Source organism: Vitis vinifera, chromosome 19 (genome assembly GCF_030704535.1).
Source record: "Vitis vinifera cultivar Pinot Noir 40024 chromosome 19, ASM3070453v1".
In the NCBI taxonomy this organism is placed as follows: domain Eukaryota; kingdom Viridiplantae; phylum Streptophyta; class Magnoliopsida; order Vitales; family Vitaceae; genus Vitis; species Vitis vinifera.
Window position 1 is genome coordinate 11313880 of NC_081823.1, and position 13994 is coordinate 11327873.

Below are 13994 nucleotides of genomic sequence, written 5' to 3' on the forward strand. Positions count from 1 at the left end.
AGTGAGATTCTTTAGGACAAGATTGAAATCTAGCACACAAGCATACACTATACATGATATCGAGTCTACTAGCGGTCAAATAAAGCAAGGATCCTATCATGCCTCTATACATAGTTGAGTCAATAGATTTACCTTTTTCATCCATGTCAAGCTTGATGGATGAGCTCATTGGAGTTTTCATCACCTTGGCTTCTTCCATGTTGAACCTCTTGAGAAGATCCTTTATATACTTTGCTTGATTGATGAAGGTTCCTTCCTTTAGTTGCTTGATTTGAAGTCCAAGGAAGAAATTGAGTTCTCCCATCATGCTCATTTCAAACTCACTATGCATACACTTACAGAAATCATCACAAAGAGAGTCATTAGTAGCTCCAAAAATAATATCATCAACATATATTTGAACTAGGAGCATATCCTTTTCTTTGGTTTTTATGAAAAGAGTTGTGTCATTTTTCCCATTTTAAAACCCTTTTTCAAAAGAAATTTACTTAGTCTTTCATACCAAGCTCTAGGTGCTTGTTTCAAACCATAAAGTGCCTTTTTAAATTTAAAAACATGGTTTGGAAAGTTAAAGCTTTGAAAATCGGGTGGTTGTTCAACATATACTTCCTCATTTATGAAGCCATTTAGAAAAGCACTTTTCACATCCATTTGATATAGAATAAAGTCTTTGAAGCATGCAAAAGCAAGCAACATTCTAATTGCTTCCAATCTAGCTACGGGGGCAAAAGTCTCTTCATAGTCTATTCCTTCTTCTTGATTATACCCTTGGGCTACCAATCTTGCCTTATTTCTTACTATGATGCCATTTTCATCCATTTTGTTTCTAAAGACCCATTTGGTTTCAATAACACTTTGATTTGAAGGTCTTGGTACTAGTTCCCATACTTCACTTCTTTCAAATTGATTTAATTCTTCTTGCATAGCAATCATCCAATTTTCATCAACTATAGCATCTTTTATGTTTTTAGGTTCAATTTGAGAGATGAATGCAAGATTATTACAAATATTTCTAAGGGATAATCTAGTTCTTACCCCACTCGATGGATTACCAATGACTTGATCTTGTGGATGGTTGATAACAAACTTCCAATCTTTTGGAAGGTCTTGGCTTGATTCACCTTGCACTTGTTGAGGAGGAGGTAGTGCCAAAGGTGATTCTTCTTTCTTGGGATCCTTTCCACTTTCTTCTTGTTGTCTTTTGTCTTCAATTTGCAATTTTCCCATGGAGGTCTCCAATCCTAAATCATCATCAAAACTTTCTCTTTCTTGAAGAGAATTGTTAGATTCATAAAAATGACATGGATGGACTCTTCTACAACCATGGTTCTTTTGTTGAAAACTCTAAAAGCTTTACTTGAAGTTGAGTAGCCAAGAAAAATTCCAACATCGGATTTTGCATCAAATTTTCCAAGATTATCTTTGGTGTTTAATATAAAACATTTGCACCCAAAGACTTTGAAATAGCTAATGTTGGGTTTCTTGTTTTTCCAAAGCTCATAGGGAGTTTTCTTAAGAATGGGCCTCAACAATATTCTATTTAAAACATAGCAAGAAGTGTTTACCGCTTCGGCCCAAAAATACTTTGGCAAATTGTTTTCATTTAGCATGGTTCTAGCCATTTCTTGAAGAGTTCTATTTTTCCTTTCAACTACCCCATTTTGTTGAGGAGTTCTAGGAGCCGAAAAATTGTGATTGATACCATGCTTATTGCAATATTCCTCAAAGTCAAAATTCTCAAATTCTCTCCCATGATCACTTCTAATGCAAGTGATTGTAAAGCCTTTTTCATTTTGAACCTTGTTACAAAATTTTGAAAACTCATAAAAAGCTTCACTCTTTTGACTTAAAAACAAGACCCATGTGTATCTAGAGAAATCATCCACAATGACATAAGCATAAGATTTTCCTCCTAGACTAGGTGTCCTAGAAGGACCAAATAAATCCCTGTGTAGCAATTCAAGAGGTCTAGATGTTGAAATGAAATTTTTGTTTTTAAAAGAGTTTTTGATTTGCTTTCCCATTTGACAAGCTTCACAAACTTTGTCTTTTTGAAAATTAATTTTGGGAAGGCCTCTAATGAGTTCATCTTTGTTGAGTTGGGAAATGAGGTCCATGTTAGCATGTCCCAACCTCCTATGCCACAACCAACTTTGATCATGCATGCTTGAAAAACATCTATCATGGCCATCATATTTTGAAATATTTATAGCATATACATTTTCACATCTATGGTCCATGAAGATGGTTTTGTCATTTTGAATATCCTTGATGATACAATGAGATGCTTAAAAAATTACTTTAAAACCTTTGTCACAAAGTTGACTAATGCTCAAAAGATTGTGTTTTAAACCATCTACTAATAAAACACTTTCAATAAGGGAGGATGTACCATTACCTATGTTACCTTGACCAATGATTCTTCCTTTTGCATTGTCTCCAAAGGTCACATATCCTCCTTTTCTCTTTGTAAGGAAGGCAAACTTGGATTCATCCCCGGTCATGTGTCTTAAGCACCCACTATCCAAGAACCACTTATCCTCCTTTGAGCCCTACAAAATAGAATTCAAGTTGGTTTAGGTACCCATGTCTTTTTGGGTCCTTGAGGGTTAGTGACTTTGGATTTTTCAATCCAAATCTTTTTAACCTTAGCATTTGAATTCTTTTGAGCACCATTTCTTAAGGGACATGTACTACTAATGTGTCCTCCTATTCCACAAAAGTTACAAATAGTGGAAGGACATTCACTTGAGGATTCTTTTACAAAACAGTTTTTAAAATACTTTTGGTTCTTTGAAGATTTGAATCCTAGTCCTTGTTTGTCAAAAACACATTTTTGGCTTGCTAAGATCATTTCAAAGGACTTTTGTCCACAAGAGAAAATTGAAAGAGAGGAGGTCAACCATTCATTTTTCTTTTTCAAAATTTCATTTTCATTTCTTAAAATCTCATTCTCTTTTTCAAGATGAGTTTTAGAAATTTCATCAATTGAAAACTTTTCTTTCACTTCCTCAAGTTCTTTTTCAAGTTCTTGAATTCTCTTTTTAAGAGAATTACTTTTCAAACTAAGTTTTTCAAAATCCTCATATAGTTCTTCAAAAATAACATGCATATCTTCATCACTAGAGTTAGAGTTTACCTCATCAAGATCATCTATTGCCATGAAGCACATGTTTGCCACTTCTTTCTCCTTTTCTTCCTCGGAAGATTCTTCACTCTCACTCCAAGTGGCCATCATTGCCTTTTTCATTCTTCTCTTGGCTTCAATTTTGTAGAGAGGACAATCATATTTGATGTGTCCCGACTTTTTGCATTTGAAGTATATCAAATCTCCTTTCTCTTCCCATTTTTCCTTATCACCATGTGATGAGGATTCCCTTCTTGAGGGATTTCTTCTAGAGGTAAACTTTTTCCCTCTAAACCTTTCACCTCTCATGTACTTGTTGAGCTTTCTTGTGATGAGAGCTAAATCATCATCTTCTTCACTTGGGTTTTCTTCTTCAACATCTTCTTCTTCCTTGGTTGTAGCTTTGAGAGCTATGCTTTTCTTCTTTTTGTCTTCACTCTCTTATAGTTGCTTTGTCAAACTGATTTCATAAGTCATTAATGACCCTAAGAGTTCTTCCATAGGTAGCTTGGTCAAATCTTTAGCTTCTTGAATAGTGGTGACCTTTGTATGCCACTTTGAGGGGAGAGACCTCAATGTCTTCATCACCTTTTCGGATTCATTTATGACCCTTCCCAATGCTTCAAGGCCATTGACAATTTCAGTGAACCTAGTGATCATCTCAACAATAGATTTAGTTTCTTTCATTGAAAACAATTCATAGTTATGGACAAGTATATTAATTTTTTACTCTTTCACTTGATTAGTTCCTTCATGAGTTATTTCAAGCAATCTCCAAATTTCCTTAGCAGATTTACATTGGCATATTCTATTATATTCATTCCTATCCATAACACATTGCAAAGTAAAAACGACTTTAGCATTTAATTGAAAATTTCTTCTATCAAGCTCATTCCATTCTTGCTTGGGTTTTGGAACCAAAACTCCATCAACTAATTTAGTGGGAAGAGTTGGGCCATCTTCAATGACATCTCATACATCTAAATCAGTTGATTGTAAGTACCAAGTCATTCTAGCTTTCCAATAGGGATAGTCGGTTCCCGTAAAGAATGGAGCTCTATATTTTGAACAATTTTCAGTTTGAGATGAGCTTGATGGAATAGCCATTTTCCTCTTAGACGATTAAGTCTTAAGCAAGAGGTCTAGCTCTAATTGATAAAACAAAGGCTATGAATAATTAAGGAAAATACCCAAAAGGGGGAGGGGAGGTGAATTGGGTTTTTCAAAATCTTTTTCCACACAATAATATATGCACAAAATAAATAAAGGAAAGAGATAAAGTTAGAGAATTCAAACTCGGGTTTATAGTGGTTCGACACTCCCTTGCCTATGTCCACTCTCCTCAATCTCCTAACCGAGTGAGGGTTCCACTAACTTGAATCTTCAATCAAGCTTTCAATCTTCTTACACTTGGATTCCTGCTCCAATGGGCTCTTACACAATCTCTTCAAGATTTGAACCACTTGAAGGCTTTCACACTCAGTTTACACAAAGATGAAACTCTCAACCTAGCTTAAGGATGGCTCAAGTACAAGAGAAAGCTAGGATGATTTACAAGAGTGCACTAAGAATATGCAAGTGATGGTTTTATGCACTAAGAAAGAAATGAGAGCTTTTTGATCAAGAACAGGTAGGTAGACAATTGATTGTGAAGGTTCTTTTAGTCATAAATGAAGTGGAGCTCTCAATTTATAGGTTTCTAAGCTCGGGAGTCAAAAACAGTAAAAGGCAACCTCGTCCGGTCGAGCTAGGGGTCGACCGGTTCACTAGCCGTTGAAACATTTAATGCATGACAGGTTACCGTTGCCTCAATCGTCCTCGACCGAACATCGACTGGTAAAGGAATCACCTCAACTGGGAAGAGAAGGCTACTGGGAAAGAGAGAAGGTTTTTAACCTTCCTCGACCGGACGACCTCAGTCGGTCGACCGGTTCATCAACCAGTTGACCGGTTGGCCTTAGCCTCGACTGGTTGAGCCTTTTTGGCCCCGAAAAACCTATTGTTTGATTCCTTTCTTTTCTAACACTTAGGCAAGGTCTTTAGGTGAGTTAATATGCCAATTTTGAATCAATTTACCTAAGGTATATTTGATAAAACTTGGGTTTTAAAGAAAATCAAGTTTTAACGAATAAACCGAGTTTTCTAAGATGCATGAAAAGGTATGAACATCCTATGTGCACTCATGCTATCATCTTACATTCATTTCCTATGATCTCAAGTCCTCCAAGCGTCTCGATCTTGTATCCATTTGGTCATTTGATGAATTTTCGAGTTTATACCTGAGATTCTTAAACATTAAATCAATTAGTTACTTAACCATGGTTTGTTATCATCAAAACCCGATTAGGAGAACCCTTGGGCTAAGAGATATTAATTGAACTTAGAAATGATGTAAATTATCCTAAAAAAATTTAAATTTTAAAATACTAAGTAATTGTAAAGGGTACGAAGAATGTGAGTAAAGCTACAAAGAATGTAAGAAATAGTACGAAGAATGTAACGAATGATATGAAGAATATGAGAAATCTTCATATTCTTCATACCTTGGAAATTTGACAATTTTTCATATTTTTTTATTTTTTTTTCCACTTGGAAATATAATAATATTGTTTATTGATACCAATTAAACTTAGAAATGATGGAAATTATCCTAAAAAAATTTAAAAATTAAAATACTAAAAAATTGGAGAGAGTACGAAAAATGTGAGAAACGGTATGAAGAGGGTAAGAAATCCTCATTTTTTGTGTCATTCTTCACATTCTTCGTACCCTTAAAATTTTATAAATTTTTGAATTTTTTTCCACTTAAAAATACAATAATATTGTTTATTGATGTTAATTAAGCTTAGAAATGATTAAAATTATCCTCAAAAAAATTAAAATTTTAAAACACTAAGTAATTGTAAAAGGTATGGAGAATGTAAGGGTACAAAGAATGTGAGTAAAGGTATGAAAAATATAAGGAAGAATACGAAGAATGTGAGGAATCCTAGAAATTTGACAATTTTTTGGATTTTTTTCCACTTCGAAATATAATAATATTGTTTATTGATACTAATTAAGCTTAGAAATGATGGAAATTATCCTTTAAAAAATTTAAAAAATTAAAACACTAAAAATTTGGAAAGAGTACAAAGAATGTGAGGAATGATATGAAGAATGTGACACTCATATTTTTCGTATCCTTCCTCACATTCTTCCTATGGTAGAAATTTGACCACTTTTCATATTTTTTGAATTTTTTTCTACTTAAAAATATAATAATATTGTTTATTTATACTAATTAAGCTTAGAAATGATGCATTTATCTTTAAAAAAATTAAAAAATTGGAGAGAGTACGAAGAATGTGAGGAAGGGCATGAAGAGTGAGAAATCCTCATATTCTTCATATCCGTCATTTTTATTTTTATTTTTTTTGCACTTGAAAATACAATAATATGATTTATTGATATTAATTAAGTTTAGAAATGATGGAAATTATCCTTTGAAAAAAATTAAAATTTTAAAATACTAAGTAATTGTAAAGGGCATGAAGAATGTGAGTAAGGGTACAAAGAATGTGAGGAAGGGTACGAAGAATGTAAGGACTAATATAAAGAATATGAGAAATCCCCACATTCTTCGTAACTTTTGACAATTTTTCATATTTTTTTTATTTTTTTCCACTTGAAAATATAATAATATTGTTTATTGATATAAATTAAACTTCGAAATGATGGAAATTATCCTCAAAAAAAGTTTAAAAACTAAAAAATTAGAGACAGTACGAAGAATGTAAAGAATAGTACGAAAATGGTAAGAAATCCTTATATTCTTTGTACCTTTGAAATTTTACAAATTTTTTATTTTTTTTCCACTTGAAAATACAATAATATTTTTTATTAATGTTTATTAAGCTTAGAAATGATGAAGATTATCCTCAAAAAAATTAAAATTTTAAAACACTAAGTAATTGTAAAGGGTACGAAGAATGTCAATAAGAGTACGAGTGAAGAATCCTAGAAATTTGATAATTTTTTATATTTTTTGAATTTTTTTCCACTTAGAAATATAATAATATAATTTATTGACACTAATTAAGCTTAGAAATGATGGAAATTATCCTAAAAAATAAAAAATTAAAATACTAAAAAATTGGAAAAATTCTCATTTTCTTCGTACTTTTCTTCACATTCTTTGTACCCTTGAAATTTTACAAATTTTTGAATTTTTAAATTTTTATCCACTTGAAAATACAATAATATTGGTTATTAATATTAATTAAGCTTAGAAATGATGAAAATTATCCTAAAAAATTAAAATTTTAAAACATTAAGTAATTGTAAATGATACAAAGAATGTAAGTAAGGGTACAAAGAATATGAGGAATGATATGAAAAATGTAAGGAATGGTACGAAGAATATGAGAAATCCTCGCATTCTTCGTATTGTGGGAATTTGAAACTTTTTCATATTTTCTGATTTTTTTTTTCCACTTAGAAATGTAAAAGGGTACAAAGAATATGAGGAATGATGTGAAAAATGTAAAGAATGGTACGAAGAATATGAGAAATCCTCGCATTCTTCGTATTGTGGAAATTTGAAATTTTTTTCATACTTTCTGATTTGAAATTAAGCTTAGAAATGATGGAAATTATCCTAAAAATATTTAAAAATTAAAATACTAAAAAATTGGAGAGTATGAAGAATGTAAGGAAATGTATGAAGAATGTGAGAAATCCTTATATTCTTAATACCCATCTTCACATTCTTCGTACTTTTATTCACATGCTTTGTACCTTGAAATTTTACAATTTTCCAAAAAAAAAATTCCATTTGAAAATATAATAATATTCATTATTGATATTAATTAAACTTAAAAATGATGGAAACTATCCTTAAAAAAATTAAAATTTTAAAATAGTAAGTAATTGTTAAAAGGGTATGAATAATGTGGGGAGAGGACGTAGAATGTGAGGAAGGGTACAAAGAATGTGAGGAAGAGTACGAAAAATGTGAGTATAAGGAATCCTTACATTCTTCGTATATTTCCTCACATTTTTCGTAACTTTGAAATTTTACAATTTTTTTATTTGTTTTCCACTTGAAAATACAATAATATTGTTTATTGATACTAATTAATCTTAAAAATGATGGAAATTATCCTAAAAAGTTAAAAACATTAAAACATCAAAAAATCTTTTTCAAATTTTAATAATTTTTTCTTGAAAATGTAATAATATTGATTATCCATACTAATTACGCAAATGATGAAAAACATCCTCCCAAAAAAAAAATTAAAAAAATGATACACTAAAAAATTGGAGAGGACTCAAATTATGCTTAGAATTAATTGAAATCATGCAATTTTATTTTCAGCTTCGATTGGTTTTCCTACTTTCAATATTTCATCCAACTTGTCCCAACAAAAATAATCAAATTTACAATAAAAATTTAATAATATAATTTTCAAATACTAATAAACAATAACTACTTAATTTAATTTATTTAAAAAAAATTCCAACTCCAAATAGTTATGAAATTCTTTAAAAATACTAATTACACTCACATTTTTCATACCTTCTAATTTTTCTAATTTTTTTTTAATTAAAAATTTTTTTGTCACTTCTAATAGCATCAATATTGCTCAACCATACTAATCATTCTTATAAATGATGGGAGTTAGACACAAAAAAAATAAAAATAAAAATAAAAAATTGAAATTAAAAAAAAAAAAATTTCCTCATATTTTTTTTGCCATTCCCTAAAACTCTCCAAAATTCTCAAATTTTTTATTTTAAGAATTTTTTCCACTTCCAAAAAATGCTTTCAATATTTAGTCACATCTTCTCTATTAAAAATAAATAAATTACAATTAATAAAAATTTAATAATTGATTGATCATAATTCTAATTTTTAATAATAAATACTCATTTTAATTTAACTATAACAAAACCCTATATCATAAAATAAGTGGCAAATTTTATTTCACAAAATTATTATTTTTAGAAAATTTTAAATATTTTACAATTTTTATAAAATAAATTGTTCAATAATATAAATGGTGGTTGTAAAGATAATTTAAATGTAATGTGGATGAGATAGCTTCCATTTTAAAGACATAGTGACCGGTTGGTAACTTGTAGTATTGGTTTTTCTGAATTTTTAATTTATTCATCTATACCTTACATGTGGCTTATTCTTATTGGTTAAAAAATGGAGGTATGGTACCGAAAAACACTTTTCGCTACCATAGAATGACCCTTTGTTTAATGGGTGTAGTGGTTTTATTGTTGGCGAGAGTTGCTTTCGTTTTGCTATTTTATAGTAGTGTTAGTGGTTAATGTAGTGGTTGAAGTAGTTGAAGTAGTGGGTGAATGGTTTGTTTGTAGGCTATTTTCCTTGTTCATGTAACGCCATTTTTAGTAGGAAGCTTCACGTGATTTTGCCCTTCCTTTTCAATATTTTTTTGTTATTTTGCATTTTTAGTCCTTTGCTTTAAGTCAGATTGCTAACGTTGATCCACTTTTCTAAGGGTTGATATCCAGATTTGGGAACAGCTTTTCTCAAGAAAAGAGGGTAAGTTGATATCATTTCTTGGCAAACCTTGGTCCCATTTGGGTAGGAGCAGCGCAATAATGCACATCTGCTGAGACACTTTGCCCTGTTGGGCCCTTAAACCAATCACATTGGGGTTCATTTAATTGGAGATGTTCTTAATTTTGATACTTTACATTATGCAAATTTTTAATTTCATATGATCAATACGACGATATAGACTGCTCAATGGGTTATGATAAATACACCCACCCTCTACACTTTTCTTGTGTTTTAATTTTTTTTCTTTTTTTTTTTTCTTTCCAGTGAGGTGGGTGTAAAGAAAGGAAAGGTGTGTGCATGTAGCAACGTCCCAGCGGAATCGTACGTAATAATCCGCTCCCAATTTGGCAACTCAAATAATTAAAGAGGAACTTTCTCAGCGCTTAAAGGATAAACATGTAACATTGTTCTAAGAAGCAAATTAACTTGCAGTCACAAACGCAGACAGAATAAGATTGAAGAATGGCATATTCTTCAATTGAGCAGGAACAAAGTTCCAGACAGACCATAGGAAATATAGTGGCAAGCTCATATCGGAACTGGGTGGATTAGCAGTGAAGCTATAAGATCTTTTAGCACAGTCTCAGAATGAGTATAGCCATCTTCATCTTTGTACACAACATCAATAAAACGTGCAAGATTTAAAACTCGCATGATGATGGGCATTGGAACTGCTGTTGGGCTGAGGCACTCTTGATTCATATCCTTCCAGGCGTCCCTGACTTGGTTGTGAAGTTCATCGAGTGTTTGCTGCTCTGATACACCATGTTGCTTCATGTAACATTCAACCGCTGAGGGAACATGTCCTCTCTTTTGTTCAAACTAGAATAAATTCACATACAAGACATCATAAGAATAGTCATTAAGGTCGAGATAAATTGAGAACATTTTGATAGCTAATTATTTGTAACTTAATTATATTGGAATAAAAGAAGCAAATTCATCTCTATACCTTGTGGGGTACCATATCATTCATAAGCCTGCAAATTGTGGATGAAGCCCTAACAATCTTAGGATCACTGAAAACCCATTCAAATGTGTCCTTTGTCACCATGTTTTCCATTCCAATAAAGGACGTGGTTGCTAGCAACTGGTATCCAGAGGTAGGTAAGGCGACAGACATATACTCCTCTATTGTTGGCATTTGTCGTAGGAAGAGCCATTTTGCTTCAGCGAAGTATGCTCTAACTTGATTTTTCATCTGAAAAAAATTGGATCTCTTTTTCATTAGCATTGGAATGAGCTTAATCATAATTTTTTATAGTGTGATAAACTTGTATAATGCTTACTGCTTCTTTTGCATAATGGGCACGGTACGATCTTCCTGCCTTGACCGTCACTTCCTCAATTTCATTGTAAACATCTAATAGTGCTTGATAAAACACTTTCATGTAATCTGGAAGTTGACCTATGAAACTAATATCCCACCTGAAACTTGAGTAACTTACATTAAGTGACTTCCATAGATTAAAATTCTGTTAAATATTGTTCACTTAATAAGATAAAATTTGGATTCAACAAAGACAAAAGGCAAAGAAGCGCATCAGTCAAACCTTTCGATTGCTTCAGTGAAGATCTCGAGTTCTTCAAGTGTACCAAACAAATCATAGATGTCGTCAAGAATAGAAGTCAAGGCAATTACTTTGGTTAGTATCCTTCTAGCATGGAAATACTGGGGCTCAAAGTACACCGTCAGTGCCCAAAAGTAGCACTCAACCACTCTGTCTCTTGCAAAAGGCAGTTTTTTCGCAAAGTCTAAATCTTTCCACCAACTGAAATGAATAATTCAGCGGAATCCAAATTAACACAATCTTAATTTAGACAAGCCAAGGAGTATGATGTATGTGATAAACTTACCTAACAATAACACTCAGCTCCTGCTGGTGTACTTTCTGTAATTGGTTGAAATCCAACTTCGCAAGTTTCAATAAAGCCTCACTGTGTGCATCATCTTCTTGGTAGATAGAAATGTGATGCCTGGCCTCTAACCTCTGAATGCCCTTATGGAGAGGCTGCCTTAAGGCGTGAACTACTTGCTCAGCCAGAGGACTGGAGAAATATGGCATGGACTGAAGATGAGTGGTAGTGAAAGTAAGTGCTTCATCCAGTATATCTTCTCCATGCTTTCTCAGATGCGTGGCTTCATACAAGCTCAACATGCCTTTCACATCGCTAATGAGGGATTCCTTGAAGTTCCCCTTGTTGTCCTTGAACTTTTTGAAAGCATCTGCTTGACAAAAAATGCAAAACATGGCCGGAATTATTGGTAGGTAATACTACTCTTACCTGTATATACTGTTCATAATTGAAGTACAGATGCATATTTTCATCTATGTACCTGAATATTGCTTGTCTGGATTGAGTTAATACCCAAGTACGATGTATATATGGGAGAAGTGTATTTCGTTTCGAGAAAATGAAGGAGAGAAAGGATTTACCATATGAAATATTATACCCATGTTGTCTAAGTAATCGAAATCGGAGAGCAACAGTACAAAGATCGTCATCATCTTCTTCACAAGAGACATGATAATAATCAGACAAGTGTTTTAAAGCTTCTTCAATCTCACTTTCAAAGTGGTAAGACACCCCTAAGCGTTGTATTGTATCAATCAAGTTGTATTTTTGTGAATAGTTATCAGTAGAACTTATTATCATCTTCCGCACTTCTTCTTTCAGTTGTTGAACTTGTTGCTCCGTATGACCATCAATGATGTGTACCTGCACCAACTATAAGAAATTAGCCACTCTGATTTTTGGGGAATCATCGTATGGTTGGACATTTTTCCTAGAAAGGTTCTTAATATAAGGAACAAAAAATACAAAAAGGTGACGGCAGACACTTAGGAATGACCAATATACCTTCACGTCATGAGAAGCATTTTCAAGGAAATGATTCCCCCAGATGCTAGGATGATAATTTGCAGAGTCACGGACAACCTCGGTCGTGGTATCTTTCTTTGGAGGAAGATCAACTGAAGCGAGCAGAGAAGACATTTTCTGTTTTGGTTTGGGAGTATTATAGTATTTGCGTGAGGGGATAGACCTAAGGGAGAGAAAAGGGTTGCCAAAAAGCCTTTTTCCCAGACTTCAAGGCCTAATATGGACCAAAGTGCTTCTCGGCTCCGATACTTATAAAGATGTTGAAGGGACCGCAATGCTCGCGGAAATGAATTACAGATGGTAATATTCTAGAATCTAGCTAGCCAGTAGAGTTCACAGCAACTTGTATAGCAGTCAATGCAGGGGGCAGTTATTCATAAACCAATACGTAATTGAGTCAAGTCAGGGTCACATCCGAGTCTTTCTTTGAACTGCATATCTTTTGCCCTACTTATATTCATAAACCAAAAATCTAATTAAGTGCATGTGCGGTTCTGATAGAGATATGACAATTCTATGCATGCATTATGTTTTATTCAATTATGGCTTGTCTTATTAATGTCTGTTGAACTGAAAAATATATTGGATTATCATTCATTGATTTGATGTTAAAATTTTTTATACGAAGTAAAGATTATATAAAATTAAATTTTTTTATATATATAGTAAACTTTCTTGTAAAATTAAATGAAAATAAAAAGGAAATATAATAGATTTATTTTCAAAAAATACCTAATATTGCTTTGACATTAGTATATTCACCTATGTTTTAGTGATGATTTTAATAGAACCATAATACTAGCTAGACCGGTGATTAAAGGTCTTTGACCCCATGGCTTCTACATCTGTACATTGTGTGGGTTGTTTTTCACATAGAAAATCTTGTCTCTCTTGTATCGATTATTCTTTGGGTTTCTCTAAATTAAAAAGAGAAAGTTAAATAATCGAAGATATTTAGTTTTGAGCTTAAAAGGCTTAAATGTTACCTGAACTAAATCTAATAACTTTCAAACAATAAACATTATTGAAGACATCAGTCTAGTCCAAGAAAATGAAAATTAAACCTTGGATGAAATTTGAAGATGTTTTTATATGTTCTCATCAAAATATGAAAACATTTTGGGAACCCTACATATTGAAACCTTTCACAAAGAAAAAAATTGGTATTTTCTGGTTAGAAAACAAACAAATCAAAACACCAATCAAAAACAATAGACCACATAGGAGTTAAGACCATCAAAATGAAACTACAACATTACTTGAGGAGAAAAATTGTAAAACAGTCAAACAGTATATATGTAATTAAAAAATGTAAATAGTAAAAATATATATATATGTGTAATATAGGATCTATTTTCCATCTAATGCCTCAATCCACTTATGTAGGCTGATCTTTTTTATTTC

The 13994-nt window shown here is 32.1% G+C and overlaps 1 protein-coding gene across 1 annotated transcript; it reads right to left on the reverse strand.

Annotated features, from left to right (window-relative positions):
* Positions 1–10090: 10090 nt before the first annotated feature.
* On the reverse strand, positions 10091–12954 carry LOC100260629 ((-)-germacrene D synthase). Its single transcript, XM_010646409.3, has 7 exons — positions 12570–12954; positions 12146–12428; positions 11565–11934; positions 11261–11479; positions 10997–11135; positions 10660–10908; positions 10091–10529 (listed from the first exon to the last, which is right to left on the reverse strand). Exons 1-7 carry the CDS (start codon positions 12702–12704, stop codon positions 10236–10238), a joined length of 1689 nt encoding a protein of 562 aa, XP_010644711.1. The 5' UTR covers positions 12705–12954; the 3' UTR covers positions 10091–10235.
* Between the last annotated feature and the right edge of the window lie 1040 nt (positions 12955–13994).